Genomic DNA, 17,281 nt, shown 5'->3' on the forward strand with positions numbered 1-17,281 from the left:
TCACTAATATGCACGGAAGCATTTCATCAAACAATTGGTATGCATAGACCACATTATACACAGAGTTTTGGTATGCGCAGACCGCAATGAGCCACAACATTTCAAGATATAAATCTTGAATCTTTTAAAACATAATGAACCATATCATCCGAGTTATAAAAAAATCTTTAAAAAAAACTCTTATATAACCATGATATTTATCTCGTAGTATAAAATAAAATCAACACATATATCCATTTCGCAATCAATATCCCTTAAAAAAAAAAAAAAAAAAAAAAAAAGGTCACCTTTTTCCAGAGATCAGTGTGGGTCTTACAAAACCCAGCAACAATATCACCTTTCTTCTTCCCTTCTCTGTACTTGATACAAAGATCTTCATTTAAGTCACGGTCACATAAAACGTCAAACGACACTTTAGTCTTATTGACTTTGTAAATTCGAGTTGAGAATTTTTTACTGTAGCAGAAAAAATTAAATATGATATTTTTAAAAAAAAATTTATTATAAAAATTTAAAATTTAAATCGGTGAAATGAATGAGACCTTAGATTTTGAAGAGCTTATTGCGTATCCATTTGTCGTTTTACACAAACAACACCTCTAATCCCACCTGCTCTTTGGAACCTTCGAACAATCAACACCGGAGAAGGAGGAGAGGGAGAGAGAGAGGGTGGGGGGGAGGTCAGGACTCAGGGGTCATTTTCGTACCTTAGTTTTTTTTTTTATTTTGGCCCGTAACCGGTTGCCTTTTTTTTAATGTATTTTACCCCTACTTTTCTCTGGGCCGTTAGATTTCTCTGTGCCACAAATGAACGGCTCAGATCATTTACAGAATGGAATTCTTAAATGCTTTGTGCGGGACAGAAGACCGGCCCTTTTCTTTTTTCTTTTACCCATTTCCTTCTTACCAACTCAATAAAGGGGCAATATAAACGGCTTGTTTGTCTCTCTGTCTCAACCTTCACTGCAGCTCTGAGACCCAAAAAAAAAAAAAAAAAAAAAAAAAAAAAAAAAACCAAAACTCAATTTACTAATTTAAATTCCATTGCCATTATTTGCAGCTCTGAGACCCAAAAAAAAAAAAAAAAAAAAGAAAGAAAAAAAAAAGCCAAAGCTGCTATTTTCTGACTTCATATTCCATGCCATTATTCAAATTTCCTTTCTCCAATTTGACTACAAATCCGCTACTATTTAACGTCACTCTTCTCCTCCTATGAAATTGAACAAATAGAAAAGAAAAGAAAAGAAAAGAAAAGAAAAAATGGCAGTTGACGTCTGCTCAGAGATTTCTAGCTTGCCAATCAGTCCAAGAATCTCGTTCTCTCACGATCTCAATCAAACAAATTCAGTTCTGCCCAGAGAAGATATAAACCTTTTGGATTCGAGCTCCGATTTCAACTTCTGCATTCTCAACAGCAATCTCACTTTGGAACAACTCTCTCCGGCAGACGAGCTCTTCTCCAATGGTAAGATTCTTCCTGTCCAAATCAAGAAAACACCGGCGCTTCCCCCGACGGCTTCTTACCGAAATTCGGATTCGAACATCAACAAGAAGAGGTTGAAAGAATTCCTATCCACTAGTTTGGACACAGATAATGACGATGAAAAGCCTCCACAGAGCAAGTCCTTTTGGCAGTTCAGGAGAAGTAGTAGTCTAAATTTCGACACGGCTCGTGGGAAGAGTTTGATTCGGTCTCTACAGTTCTTGTCCAGAAGCAACTCAACTGGGTCGGTCCCAAATCCGAAGCAGAACCAGAAGCCGGGTTTGCAAAAGCAGTCGTCGGTTAATTCAACGTCGTTTTACAAGAGATCAACGTCGTTTTCGAGTGGTGGGTATTACTCCTATGCCAACAAAGGATCTCATGGAAATGGGGTTAATAGGGTTAGTCCAGTTCTGAATCTCCCACATCCGTACATTCCCAAAGTTACCATCAATTTTTTTGGGTTTGGTTCTCTTTTATGTAACGGTAAGGTTAGAAGGAAGAAGAAATGAATATACAGCTCTTGGTTTATTCCCTAAAGTACAGGTGGGATTTAGCTGTCCCTGTTTATTCTCTGTATCAAGAAACTAGTCACCATGTGATCAGGTTGGTTCTGTAAAATCAAATAAATAATTCTTGGTATATTGCAAAAACAAAATAGTGGATCTTTCGTAAATAAAATTGGAAATAAGAACACTGTTGTTATTTTAAGTCGTTTAATTGTTAATTTGAGTTTTAAATTAGAATTTAAATTTAATTTTATGTAAAAAAAATTTATTGTAATTATTTTTTAAATTTTTTTATTATAATAAAATTAAAATTATAATAAAATTTGAATTTGTGAAATAACGACCTTTAATTATATACTTTTTTTTCTTTTTTGAATGATGGAAAATTATTAGAGGCAGTTATTTTTGTCATGCATGTCAGGTTTTTACAGGCTTTAGGAGACAGGTATACAACGTATTGGAATCAAAATTTCTGTTAAATTTTGATTTTGTATCCAAATAAATTAAATGAGACCCATTTTTTACTCCTTTAAACTTACTCATTTTGGACACCAAGATAAAATATATACGACTTGTTCGGTTATATTTTGGAGTTACGGTAATTTGAGTGTAGATTTTGAGTTAAATTTAAGTTATAATTTGAGTTGAAATTGTAATTTGAGTTTGTGTTTAGATGTATACATTTGAGTTATGATTTAAATTGAGAATCTATTTGAGTGAGTTAAAATTTGAATTTATATTTAAATAGTATTTTAATAAAATCTCAATGGTGATGAAGAATTTTAATAAGGTATATGGGTGGGGTTTTATTCGTCTCTTCGTTGTGAACGCATTAGAAAAAATCATCTCAATCGGAATTAAAATAAAAAAGTTACGACGTTTTTAAGAATAGAAAAAATATTGTTTATTAACTTGAGTTTGAGTTTAAGAACTTGAGTTGAAAGGGAAACTTGAACTCCCGTTTAGTTCCCTGATTCGAGTTTTTAATTCGAGTTGAGATGTGATTTTATGTGATAACTTTTTATTGTAACAAAAAAGTTATACGTGACTGTTTCTGAGAGTTTTTTACTATAGCAAAACTCGAATCGGTGAAATGAATAGAGCTTCAGATTTTAGCCCCAAACTCAAGTTAAAACTCGGGTTTAAACTCAAGTTCAAACTCAAATTTTAGAAACGAACATGAACTTAAATAAAATTATAACTTAAATTTAAGGGCACGTTTAGTTCGCTCACTCGAGTTTTTAATTCGAGTTTAGATGTAACTTTATGTGAGAATTTTGTACTGTTGTAAAAAAGTTAGATGTGACTGTTTCTAAGAGCTTTTTACTGTAGCAAAATTTGAATTTTAAACTCGAATCGGTAAAATAAACGGGGCCATGATTGTTAGATTTGGGTTTTGTTTTTTTTTTTTGGAACCTTTGAGTTTTTTTATAATGATCGCTGACCGGATATTCGAGTAAATACGGTATTCATAAATAAATATTGAGTGTGTTTGTAATTGATTTTTACTTGTTTTTTAAAACATTTTTACATGTCTTTTGAGGTACGAAATTAAAAACGGTCTGCAAACCATTTTTGTTTAGTAAATATTTTAATAACGAAAATAAAAAACAATGAGACTAATTTTTGTAAATGAATTAGAAAATGATTGTAATTTGTTTTTTTTCTATTTTTATTTTTTAATACTTATCAACAACGTTATAATATATTAATTAATAATTATAACCAAAATAATTTTATTTTTTTATTATATTCAAAATAATTTTTTAAAAAACTAATCAAATGTAATTTTAAAATTAATTTTAAAATAATTCTCAAAACAATCTCATTTATACTTTTATATTAAAAATAAAATCATTTTAAAAATATTACTACGGTCCTAAATATTTTTTTGAGTTTTATTTTAAAAGAAACAGTACATATATGAGTCTATATTGAGGACTATTTCTGGTCTTTGCCACCCTGGAGGTCTTTGGCTTTCCGTAATTGGTCCTTTTGTTTTGTTTTGTTTTTTTCTTCCTTTTTTTATTTTATAATATTTATAGTAGGACAAGACTATTCTTTTATCAATGCATTGGTTTTAGATAAAGAAATCAATGATTAAAGGATGCCATGTCTCTTTAGCTAGCTAATCTGAACGTTGGTTCGTTGACGAGTTGTTTGTTCTCTTCTGCACTACCCCCTTGTTAGTCTCAAATCTAATCCTAACGAGCATCTAAACTCTTACTATGAAAACGTTTAGTTCATAAATTAAAATTATGTGATTATAATTATTTTTAATTTATGTATATTTTTTATGAGAAAAATACTATAACGAATTATAAATCATGATTCAAATTGTGATTTGAATCCTCCAATCAAACATCCCATATATCTTTTTTTTAAGGGCAAATTACAAGAACATATTACTATAAAAAATAAAAAGAGCTTTTTATAACGAGAGTGTTTGTATTTTTTTTTTCAAAATAGTAGAAACACCACGAATCGATAAATAAAAGGAAATGGTAGAGAAAAATAGATGAAAAATATCTGAATGGTATTGATATTATTGCCTCAGTGTGACTGTTACAAGAAAACATACATAATATGAATTTCTGATAATTTTCGTTACTTACAGAAATTCTAATTAAGTCTACTAATAGTCGTATATAAAATTATCTTAATCATGAGTTATTAGCAGACTCATATTTATGAATTATTTTCTTTTGATTTACTCGGTATGAATTCCGTGATGCTGAGTCATATTCCTTATATTTTGGAGGCATGACGATGTGGGTAGCTGAGAATGTTAATATACGAGATGAAATACATTCATTCTTGAAAAAGAAGCAGATGAATAATTCTCTTAAAGGTTAATTCGGTACTTAGATTAGTAGGAGCTCTGATTCATGAATTTATTTTATGAATCACTATCCATTAGAGAATCAATGATACTCAAAGATAAAGATGTAATTAGAGAGGTTAACAGATTTTACCTATCTCTAATTATGAATTATTTATGGAGAACACAATTTTTGCTCTTCATAGCTTAAGTGGCTGGTTTTTTATATAGTAAGGAAAAGAAAAATTTTCATTCCAATTCCACGTCTTGTATGTATTGGTGTTCGTGGAAGACTTGAGTGTTTTTGAGTGCTAATTTTGTTTTGTTTCAGATGTGTCCACACACACGTCTTCATAGATCCAAATAATTAATGAGGAACATTCGGGCATTCTAAACTAGCTTGGAGCGAGGAATGTTCCTGGTCAAAGAACTCAAGTTATCGACCTAATCGTTCGCTAAGTAAATTTATTCATAAATTAATTTGATTAATTTACTCATGCATAAATTATTGTATTTTATAGAGTGTTTTAAAGGTTCGTTAAAATTTTTGTATTATGTGATCCGCTAAATACACGCTTTTACATAGAATATCGTTTTCAAAACTAACCGTTTACAGTACTTGGTGGTGGAGCTATCAGTTGGAGGAATGTGAAACAGTCATGTATTGCAGACTCCACCATAAAAGCTGAGTCTGTGGCTACTTAGAAGCTGCAAAGGAAACTGTATGACTCAAGAAGTTCCTTAATGAACTTGAAGTAGTACCTAGTGCAAAGCAGCCGATCATTATGTACTGTGACACTAATGGAGCTGTATCATAATCAAAGAACCAAGGCACCACAAGAGGCAAAAGCACATTGAGAGAAAGTATCGTCTTATTTGAGAGATAGTACAACGTGGAGATGTTGAAGTCGCGGAGATTGAATCAGCAGAAAACCTGACGGATCAATTCATCAAGTCGCTAGCTTCGAGAGTTTTTTAGGCCTCGTTTATTTCACCGATTTTAATTTAAAATTCGAGTTTTATTACAATAAAAAGCTCTTATAAACAATCACATTTAACTTTTGCTACAGTAAAAAACTCTCACATAAAGTCACATCTCAACTCAAATTAAAAACTTGAATCAACGAATTAAACGAGTCCTTATTCTCATCTAGAGGGAATGGGAATTCACCAAATGCGGCACCTGTTTTAAAAAAGCAATTGAGAGATTGTTGAAATTATGCTATTTTACACCAATTTTGGTATGACATTTTCAGTTGCATTAATTAAATAAAAGTTGACATTGTTCTTCGTTGAGCATTTATTTATTTAAATATACCAAGCCCTTTGGTTATGTTGTATTTATTTACATGGATTTCATAATTAAAAAACATGTTTGCAATTATAAATAAAATTAAGAATTTTATTTATGACAGTTGTAGCGAAAGCCATAATTAAATGATTCGGTATAATTGATTGTGAGTCAATAGTACTAAATAGAGTATCAAACGGATAATAAATAAGATTTAATTTTAGTGACTGTCTTAATTAATATCTTATAGGCACTAAATGTAAATGCTCTAATCTTGAGTTTACTGTAAAAATCTTATACTTGGATTTTACATTTCTTGAATTACTCCAGAGTGAGAATTTATTAATTTAATAGCTTCTGTAATTTGGAAATGTGGATTTATGTATAGTGATTAATTAGTATAATAATATTAGAATTTTTTCGTTCCGTTGGGAGTTAATAATTTCTCCTTAAATTGTCAAAATAATTGATCATTTAGATCTTTGGTCAAAGTATTCTCTGTAGGGAATCAATATATTTGATTATGTTCAAGTGATCAATAAAGTGACTAGTTGGCTTAAGGTTGAAGATTTTTAAATAATATTTAAATATTTCATAATCATTCTATTTCTTAGTGTTTTTAATTGTATTTTAAATGTTTTTTCATCAGAATTTTTTATCTATAGATTATATTGAATTGTAGATGAATATTACACTTTTTGTTCTTCAACTTCTTGCCTTCACACTGAGAAAATTTTCTTCCACATTTTGATGCTTGCTTTTGCTTTAGCACTTGCTTATTCGTTTTCGTCTGCTTTTTAAAATCTTGTATTTTTAATTGTTCCAATTAAAATATTTTTTCATTAATTAATTTTCACTTTAAACACCTCATTTAATATCTTTTTCTTATTTTCATAAATATTTGAACTCATTAATCTCTATACTTTACTATATATCTATACTATTTATAGTAGAGAAGATGTGTCTATTTCTTTTTGAACAATTATTACGTATAATTTGAAACTCTTTATTTTCATACAACCATAATTTTACGGAGAAGGAGGGAAATAGGTGAAAATTTGAGAGGAATTAAAATTAATAGGTAAATATTTAAGAGAAGTTCATAAATGTCAATTTGATGTAAATCTGGATTTAAAACCAACTGAAATTCTAAAAATATCCTTTTAGTAAATCACTGATATTCACATGAATTTATCGTGTAGATCCAGCATTTATCATTAAAATTTGTACGGTTCTTAAGAAAATGATGTTAACTTGGTAAGTCCAGGATTAACAAGTATATAGGATGTAATATTAGAATTTGTATTGTTCTTTTTTAAGTGATCCTAATGGTAAATCCTGGAACAACCGTGTATATCCAGGATTTACCATTCGAGTTTGTACAGTTCTTGAAAAGCGATGCTAGCTTGGTAAATCTTGAATTTACTAATGTAATGTTTGTTTCAACAACTCAAATTGTTAGTTAGGATTCAAATTGGTGTTTGGGAGAGGAAAATTGTAGGACAATTCAAACCATTAACAATGGTTTAAATACTTAATTTTTAGAATTCACCACCCTCTTTAAATTTTAACAATCTGAATTGTTGTCAACAATTTAACAGTTCCAGATTCTACTTTTTCTCTCTCTTCAATTTTAGTCTTAAAAATGTTATAACTTCTTCGTTTTAATTCCGATTGAGATGAATTTTTTTAAGATGTGTTCATAATGAAGAAAGGAACAAATCGCCACCCATATTGCATATTTTTTAATATCATTTACATTGAGATTTTATAAGATTTGTTACAAAACTCTAATGACAGTTTTCAACACTTTATCCAAACACAGTTCAGATTTTATTTCCAATTTAAATTACAATTTATTTACATATCCAAATATCGGTTTGAATCACAATTAAAATCACCACAATTAAAATTCTACAATTTTAACAAAAAAGATTCAAATCTCCATAGTTTGCAAATTGTTGAACCAAACAAGCCCTAAGTATATCCATGATTTACCATTAGAATTTATACTTTTTTTCAAGTGATTCTGACTTGACACATCCTGGATTTACCTAGATTTACAGTGTATATCCAAGATTCATCACCAATAATTTTTACTATTCTTGAAAAAGTAATGCTAACTCGGTAAATTTTAAATTTACCAAATATATCAAGGATTTACTATTATAATTTGTAATTTTTTTTCAAGTGATTCTAACTTGGTAAATCTTGGATTAACCTTGTATATGTATGATTTAATAATTAGAGTTTGTACAGTTCTTAAAAAAGTGATGCTAGCTTGGTAAATCCTTCACTTACTAAGTATATTCAGAATTTATCATTAGAATTTGTACTGTTCTTTTTCAAGTTATTATAACTTGGTAAAGTTTGGATTTATCTGAATTTATCGTGTATATCCAAGATTCACCATTAAAATTTTTACAGTTCTTGAAAAATAGATGCTAACTTGGTAAATCCTAGATTTATCAAGAATGTCCAGGATTTACCATTAGAATTTGTATTCTTCTTTTTCAAGTGATTCTAACTAAATTTTAGATTAATCGTGTACATCCGAGACTTACCATTAGAGTTTGTATGGTTTTTGAAAAAGTGATGCTAACTTGGTAAATCTTGATTTTACTAAGTACATCTAGGATTTACTATTAGAATTTGTATTGTGCTTCTAACTTGATAAATCCTGGATATACATAAATTTGTCAAAGGAAAAGAAAAAAAATAAGAAAAGGGTAAAATTAGAAAATTAAAAATTAAAAAGATGAAATAGTCTATTAATTTTATACACTGATAAATTAGCCATTTACTTTCATAAGTTTTAAATATAGGCCTATTTCCTACAATTTATCTAATTAACTTTTATTTAGGTTAAAATTTAAAATTTCTAAATAATTTTATGCTGTTATTGTACAAATTTTTATGGTATCATTTTTTAATTTAAAAAATAATTAGCAGTTAGCTATATTTATTTATACATGTTGTTATTAAAACATTGTTTGCAACCCAATAGAAAAAAACATTATTAGCATATTCTGTTTAAGTTCAACTTAAATTATAAGCGGGATTATCGACACACTTATTTATTTATTTGATTAAAAAAATCTTTGTATAATGTAGGGAACATTACTTATCAAACTTTAAAACTTTAAATAAATTTAAATCAATTTTATAAAACACATGCAAATTGTTAAAAAAAAAAAAAAAAAAAAATTTACTATCGGGGGCGTGCCTTATGAATTGAAAAGATTCGAAGGATGCATATACGCGTCCCAAACATCCTACAGGCTAAAAAGGGGGACATTACAATCAATTCAATTTCAAGCAAAAGAAGGATAGCCCACTAGCAAACATTACCAAAGTTGCAACTCAATTACTCATTGTCTCAGCTAATACTATTGTTACGAGGAAACCGAATTTTTGATAAGGGAATTTATACTATGATTTGAATCATGAATCATGATTCGTTATATATAGTATTATAAAAAATACACGTAAATTAAAAATAATTTTAATCTCATAATTTTAATCCATAAAGTAAATGTCTCCTTGATGACTTTTTGGTAAGATCTCTAGAGCAACCCCTTTTTGCATGCATACAATATAGAAGAGTCTTCACGTGGGTAATTTTTTTTTTTTTGACTTTTCCAGTTAGGTAATTTTCTTTTCTTGCTTTTTCTCGGAAAATGAACTGCCCCAAAAGCTGTTCATTGTTTGTATGTTTGTCGGTAATGATTTTAGAATGCTATGTCAGTTTCTTGTTATAATGTTTGTTTTCTTAGAAAATAAGTCTTGGCTTTCTTCTTAAAAGAAAGGGACCTACTATATTGAGAAAAGGACCGAGATATTGGCGCTTTCTGATATTTCTCGACTTCAGAAAAAAATGGATGGCAAGAAATGATGAGAAAATAAGAGAAACTTGACGAATCTTGCACTTCTTGTGCGGGTAAACCTGACCTAAATTCATTAGTTTAGGAAAGGAAACGTAGGATTTCATTTGTTTTACATTTCTTGCTTTAGTTGGAGTGTTGACTCTAAATTCTCGTGATTGTTTTGTTTCAAAGATTCAGGATCGTGTTTTCTTTTTTCTGATTCTTGTTAAATAAAAAACATTTCTTCTTTTCTGATTAAACCTGGATTATCATGAAATTGACTGATAAAAAAAAAAATTTGCTCCAAAAATCCTTCTAATAGCTGCTCATCAACCATTTTGACCAAGCCATTCTGTCTTTGCTTTCGAGATCACCGCTTTCTATGCATGCTTTTGCTTTTTATTCGTTTGGTTAAAAACAAAGAAAAGAGAATAGACGTAACAATTTTGTTCTACAACTTTTGAAGGTGGATTTCTGCTTAATAGAGGCGATTGCGCGGAAAGGAACAAAGTGATTGCAAGACACCTTGATCTGATACTCTGGTATTGTTTTCTTCTCAGTTTTCTTTTCTTTTTTTCATTCTTTTATAATATTTCGTATGCCTGTTTACATCACATGCTCTATAATACCGATGTTTTTCAGTATTTATGTTGATTTTTGTGCTTAGTTGTTAAAAGTTTTTTCACTATTTATTTTAGGATTTTAAGTTAATTATGCGCCTTAATTATGACATCTGCAAATGCTTTGATCTGTTGTATAATCTTTCCTAGTTTAGTGCAATAAAGACAAAAAACGGAAATGAAAATCATTTGTTGGTTTAGTGTAAAATGAGAGAGAAATGAAAAACGACTTTTAGTCATTTTTCATTTTTTGTTTTCATTTTCTCCTCTCTCGAGCAGAGAGAGAGAGAAAGAGAGACATTAATGTATTTTTTTACACTGAAAATAATCTATTGATAAAACTATCAAACGCATTTTTAAAAATAATTTATGTCTGAGATTGAAGATATTTTCATTTTTCTTTTCATATAAAAAATAAAATTATTTTACAACGAGTTCCAAACGAGCCGTCCTCTACATTCAGCAAAATGCATCTAAACAAGGCCCTAGATTCCGACACTGATAGAGCTGTTTTGTTATCTAACGTTGGCTCTAAGCCTACAGAGTTGTACAGATTTGCTTTCCATGATGATAATGACGAAATCATCGAGAACATGAGACGGATTTATCAGCCACCAAGTCATCCAAGAGTACAAACTCAAGTAGTGGGCCACTCGAAAGGATTAACTTGCATTTGTTATGAACCTGAGTGGAAATATTTCTCTGAATTGGCTACGTGGAATGCAAGGAAGGACGCTGTTAAAATATAAAATTATTGTTGGTCCACCTTCTAATCGTTTAAGCTTTTAAGATAGATTGATAAACTAATATGGTATCAGAACGGGAGATTTTGAGTTCAAACCTCCGTAATTACACTCTTTATTCTCATTTAAATTGTCATCATGTGTTGGGTCTTTAATATATCTAAGGCTTAAATATTTACATATTGGACTTTCTAATTAATTTAACCACACGATTGCTCATTATCTAACCCATACACGAGATGGAGTATTAAAGTATAAAATTATTATTGACCATCTCTTAATAGTTTAAGTTTTTAAAATTGATTAGTAAACTAACAAATAAATAGAGTTGTTTTGTTATCTAACGTTGGCTCTAAGCCTACAGAGCTTTACAGAGTTGCTTTCCAGGATGATAATGACGAAATCATCGAGAACATGAGACGGATTTATCGGCCACCAAGTCATCCAAGAGTACAAACTCAAGTAGTGGGCCACTCCAATGGATTAACTTGCATTTGTTATGAACCTGAGTGGAAATATTTCTCTGAGTTGGCTATGTGGAATGCAAGGAAGGACGCGAAGTTGGCTATATGGAATCCGTCAATCCATAGGTTTAAGTGGGTACGGATGTTGCCTGTATTTATATGTTGATAACCTGATGATTAATTGAAGTCACCTTCTTAATTACTAAATCTGAAAAACCGACCAAAATTGAACTGAAACCGAAATTTGGTTAACAGAACCGAATAATGCTGCATGCGGTTTGGTTTCGGTGTCCACTTTCAGAAAAATGACATGGTCGGTTTGGCCGACGGTTTTTAACCGCCGAACACCCCTAGGTTTAAGTGGGTACGGATGTTGCATGTATTTACAATTGGTACGATTACTCTCCACGTGCGAAGATATCAACCAGTATACTGATTTGCATATTTTCCGGATATGGACAACTATGAAATTATCCGAATCAATCAATTCGAGAACATAAGAACTAAAACTTTCACTTCTGAGGTAATGGTTTACACTTCCAGATCAGATGTTTGGAGGAGAATTCCAGCTTTACCTGCTATCTATTCCACTTTTGAAGTAGCAAGGGGATTTTTAGAAGAGAAAACTATCAAGTGTGTGTTCCTTAATGGCCATTTCCATTTGTTGATGGAGGATATTCAAGATTTCTCATGGAAGATTTTAGCATTTGACATTGAGAATGATGAGTTTTCTGATTTTGAACTGCCTGCAGATCTAGAACCGAATAATGCAATTCGTTTAGAAACACTGGGAGGTCATCTCTATTTGACATTCGTTTAGAAAACTATCATGTCTATGTTCCTTAATGTCTAATGTTTGGCGAATCCATGATTACGAAAATAAAGATTCTTGGGTCTGTTTATATGCCTTGAGAAATGACCCAGAGCGGATTCATACCCTCTTTCCCCTACTCCTTTCAAAGACTGGCCGAGATATTTTGAATCTATCATGTTCAGATCATACAAGCCTGTTTTGGTTCAACCCAGAAACAGAGCTAACGCAGCTGGTGCTTGATCTTGGGGCAGAGACACATTTTCGAGCGACTTCTTTAGTGCAAAATTTTCTCCTGGCAGATGGTGATCGTATTCCCCCATGATTTTGCGTCAAGGTTTTCGTTTGAATGATCACAACTTGTAACGTATTCATTTCTTTTCTCAATTTCTCTCCGCTACATAATCTTTCGGGCTGTTATTTTGACTGTGCAATGTGTTTGGTATAAAGATTCGTGTCATGGTTTGAATCATAATTCGTAGTTCGTTATATTATTTTCTCACAAAAAACCACGTAAATCGAGAATATTTTTGAATCATGATTCTGAATCCATGAACCAAACGTCCACACGTGATAACTAGAATACTGAATGAAATGGTGTATGGAGTTAGTTAGGCCATTCCACCGATTCGAGTTTTTAATTTTAATTTTGCTACGGTTAAAAACTTTCATAAAAAATCACATCTAATTTTTTTACTATAATTAAAAATTCTCACATAAAGTCACATCTAAACTCGAATTAAAAACTCAAATCATCAAACTGAACGAGGCCTTAAACTGAAGGGAACAAATAGGTATTTACATTAATAGAAAATCTGGAAATAGCCTTTTAAAAATAAAATTTATTTCGTTTCCATTAAAACAAAATAGGGGTAAATTCTCAATTTTTTCATACATAATTTTATATTCTCAATTAGTTTATATAATCACAAAATTAAGCTACCATAGGGTTCTTTTGGCTCCTAATATTTAATTCAATCCAATATCACCACTTTCATAAAATGAATGAAATACTAATTTCATAATAATTCCACGATAGTTATGAAATTGCACTCTAAATAACATAAACAATTTATATTATTTAAACTGCAAAATACAATTGAAAGCAAGCCATTTAAATTGCACTCCAAATGTTCAAATTGCAAAATACAATTTTACAAAATAAAAACAAATGAAAAAAAACTTGAAAGCAAGGAAGCTAATATATATATATTTGAAAATGACAAGCTAATATGTTGAAGTCTATAGATAAAAAATTATAATAAAATAATCAAAATACAATTAAAAACTAGAAATGAAAGAAAGCTTAAAAATACAATTAAACAAAAAACATGAAAGCAAGCAAGCAAACATGCTGAAGTACAAAAATTTTAAAACATCATACCATAAAACAAACAATTTCAAATTATACATAATAATTGTTGAAAAAGTTAGATACATCTTCTCTATTATAAATACTATAGATATAGTATAGTAAGGAGTATAGAGATTCACGAGTTAAAATATTTATGGAAATAAAAAAATATTAAATGAGGTGTTTAAAGAGAAAATTAATAAAAAATCTGTTAATTCGAAACAATTAAAAATACAAGATATTAAAAAGAAGCAAAAAAAAAAAAAAAAGAACAAGCAAGTGTTAAAGCAAAACAAGCAGCAAAATGTGGAAGAAAAATTTCTCAATATGAGGCAAGAAGTTGAAGAACAAAAAGTGCAACATTCATCTACACTTCTATATAATCTAGATAAAAAATTCTGATGAAAAAAAATAGAATTAGAAAAAATCAAGAAAAAGAAGCTCAAAATACAATTTTATAAAAACAAAAACAAGAGGAAAAAAAGCTTGAAAGCGAGTAAGCTAATTTTTTTTCCCCATGAAAATGACTAGTTAATATGTTGAAGTGTATAGATAAAAAATTCTGACAAAAAAATTAAAATTTAGAAATGAAAGAAAGCTTAAAAATACAATTAAAAAAAGCATTAAAGCAAGCAAGCTAACTTGTTAAAGTGCAAAAATTTTAAACCAATCATCCAAACTTCTATATAATAGAATATAATAGAGAAATAGATATATCAAGAAGAGAGAAGATTCATATACACATATATATAGACATATGAATCTAATCTAACAATACATAAAAAAAAGTTTAAGTTGGCAGCCACTCCACTTACCTATTTTTTTTATTTTTTTACTTTTTATCTTTATTTTTTGAATTCTTTTTGCATTTTAATTTTTTGTGTGATTTTTAAAAATATATGATTCCTCACTTTATTTTTATGAGAGTAATTGTTTTGCATGTCCTCCTATTTTATGTTTAATTGGTTAAAATAGTTTTTTTTAAATGTGTCCATGCTTTTTTTTGGTCAATTATTATCTTTACACATATTTAATTTTAAAATAAAATAAAAAATCCTTAATTAGTTGTATATTTCTCATTATTCGGTAAACAATAAACTATTCAGACTCCGTTTAGTTCACGTGTTTAAGTCAGTGATTTGAGTTTAAACCATGTGGGTTGAAAAGAAGTTTAAATGGTGATTTGAAAAGGGTTTGAACGTATGTTTAGATGTGCATTGAAAACATGGGTTTTAATCTAAAATAATGTTTGGTTAAGGATGACTCAATTGCTTTGGTTATGCATTTTGCGCTGCTTGGGTTTTGATTTGAGCTCGGAAGGGAATCAATTCTCTGAGGTCAAACAATGGATTTTTTTACCGTTAGCGAATCAATTCCCTGGGCTCATCTGTCTCATCCAGTTATAAGCCCAAAATCAGGTCATGGGCTTCTAAACATCTGTTTGGATTAGAGCCACATTTCAAATCACCCAAAATACATCATCCAAAACGTATTTTAGAAGACGTTTGATTTATGTATTAAAAATCATGATTCAGAACTATTTTTATTTTATATATATATTTTTATAAGAAAAAATACTGTAAAAAATTATAAATTATGATTTAAAATCATAGATGAATATAAAAAATAAACGTGTCCTTAGTGTCTCCAACAAAGTAATATGTGCGGAACAAAATTAGTATATAAGATTAGAAGCGCAAAGGGCGCTCCTTCGGCCATGTGTGTGCATTTCGTTCCATGTTTTCTTTTTTCTTTTTTTTTTTTTTTACTTTTTTTACTTTTTTGCTTTCTTACTTAGGCCTCGTTCGTTTCGCTGATTCGAGTTTAGAATTTGAGTTGAGATGTGATTTTATGTAAGAGCTTTTTACTGTAGTAAAAAAGTTAGATGTGACTGTTTGTGAGAGCTTTTTACTGTAACAAAACTCGAATTCTAAACTCGAATCAGCGAAACGAATGAGGCTTTAGTTCTTTGGCCATTAATTATATTTTATTTGCATTCTTATTCTTTATTGATGTTTCCTTCACTTCATTAAATTTTTTTCTTTGCTAATTTCTCAATCCAAATATTTTTTTGGTGAATATATCCATACTCAAATACTTTTATTACAATCCTCTATAAATGTTAGATTTGTATTCGACTAATTTTATTGTTTGATTTTATACTGAAATAATTTTCTCAAAAATACTCTTAATCAAACATTTTTCTACTTTTTATATGGACACCCTAATTAGATTTCTCTATAAAATAAGGTTTTATTTTCACAATACAGAATATTATAACTAAAAATAAGTTAACATAATCACCATTTTAAATACTTTTAACTTGAATCATCTAAAAAAATATATAATTTTTTATTTTGATTTTAATTTGTTAGTTAAAAATTCGATGAAAACTCTTCATAGATTATACTACTGCATTTATAATTAATTTAAGACATTCTTTTGTAAATATGTTTTACAATAAATTGTGAAAAATGAGAAAATATTGTCTTTAAAACAAATATGAAATAATTAGCATTAAATTGTAAACAAAAACTTTATTATATGTGAAATCAATTTTTTATAAAATTACACTCGTGCCTGAAGTCAGAGCTAAAAATTTGGGCCACCCGGCCCGGGCCCGGCGGCCCGAATTATCATTTCGGGCCGGGGCGGCCCGGCCCGATTTTTAATAGGGCCGGGCTAGCCCGGCCCTAAATAATTTTATATAAGCCCAGCCCGGCCCTAAGGCCCGAAGGGCCGAGTGCGGGCCGGGCTATTTTCGGACCGGGCCGGCCCGAATCGGCCCGGTCCGAGCATAATTTATAAAACTATTAAAAAAATAAAACGAAATTTATAATAAATAGTGAATATTGTAAAATTTTAATGAAATAAGACTTTATTTATGTATTTATAACTGCCTCATTAAAAACCTTACCAAGAAAAACCCATTGGGATAAAACCTTGGTAAGAAAAAAAGAGTGCAGTATTATTTTTACAGTTACAATTTATATTAAGAACAAAAATATCTAACTGCCTGCTACACTACTCCCCGCATCAGAAGCGTCATCGTCAATGTATAAATTTTGAAATTGATCCATTAAATCGCTGTTTTCGGTTGTGTGTTGCATTCGCAAAGAAGCATTTTCCCAATCTTTTAGACATATTAGCACCTCAACCATTTCTGGAGTCAACGAAGTCCTTCGTTCTTCAATTATCCTCCCAGCTGTGCTAAAGGCAGATTCTGAAGACACCGTTGATACTGGAATAGTCAAGATATCACGTGCTAATATTGAAAGTATTGAAAATCTTACACCTTGTAGCCTCCACCATGCCAAAATTT

General features: G+C 30.0%; 2 protein-coding genes across 2 annotated transcripts; both read left to right on the forward strand.

The window, feature by feature from the left end:
* The first annotated feature begins 1,152 nt into the window (after positions 1–1,152).
* Positions 1,153–1,992, forward strand: LOC21407888. The gene has a single exon (XM_010101444.2). The coding sequence runs from the start codon at positions 1,261–1,263 to the stop codon at positions 1,990–1,992; it is 732 nt and encodes a 243-aa protein (XP_010099746.1). The 5' UTR covers positions 1,153–1,260.
* Positions 1,993–11,054: 9,062 nt separating this feature from the next.
* Positions 11,055–12,614, forward strand: LOC21407889. The gene is made up of 3 exons (XM_024167779.1): positions 11,055–11,216; positions 11,718–11,945; positions 12,288–12,614. The coding sequence occupies exons 1-3, from the start codon at positions 11,055–11,057 to the stop codon at positions 12,612–12,614; spliced, it is 717 nt and encodes a 238-aa protein (XP_024023547.1).
* The last annotated feature ends 4,667 nt before the right edge of the window (positions 12,615–17,281 follow it).

The sequence above is a fragment of the Morus notabilis genome, unplaced genomic scaffold, assembly GCF_000414095.1.
Source record: "Morus notabilis unplaced genomic scaffold, ASM41409v2 Scaffold172, whole genome shotgun sequence".
In the NCBI taxonomy this organism is placed as follows: Eukaryota; Viridiplantae; Streptophyta; class Magnoliopsida; order Rosales; family Moraceae; genus Morus; species Morus notabilis.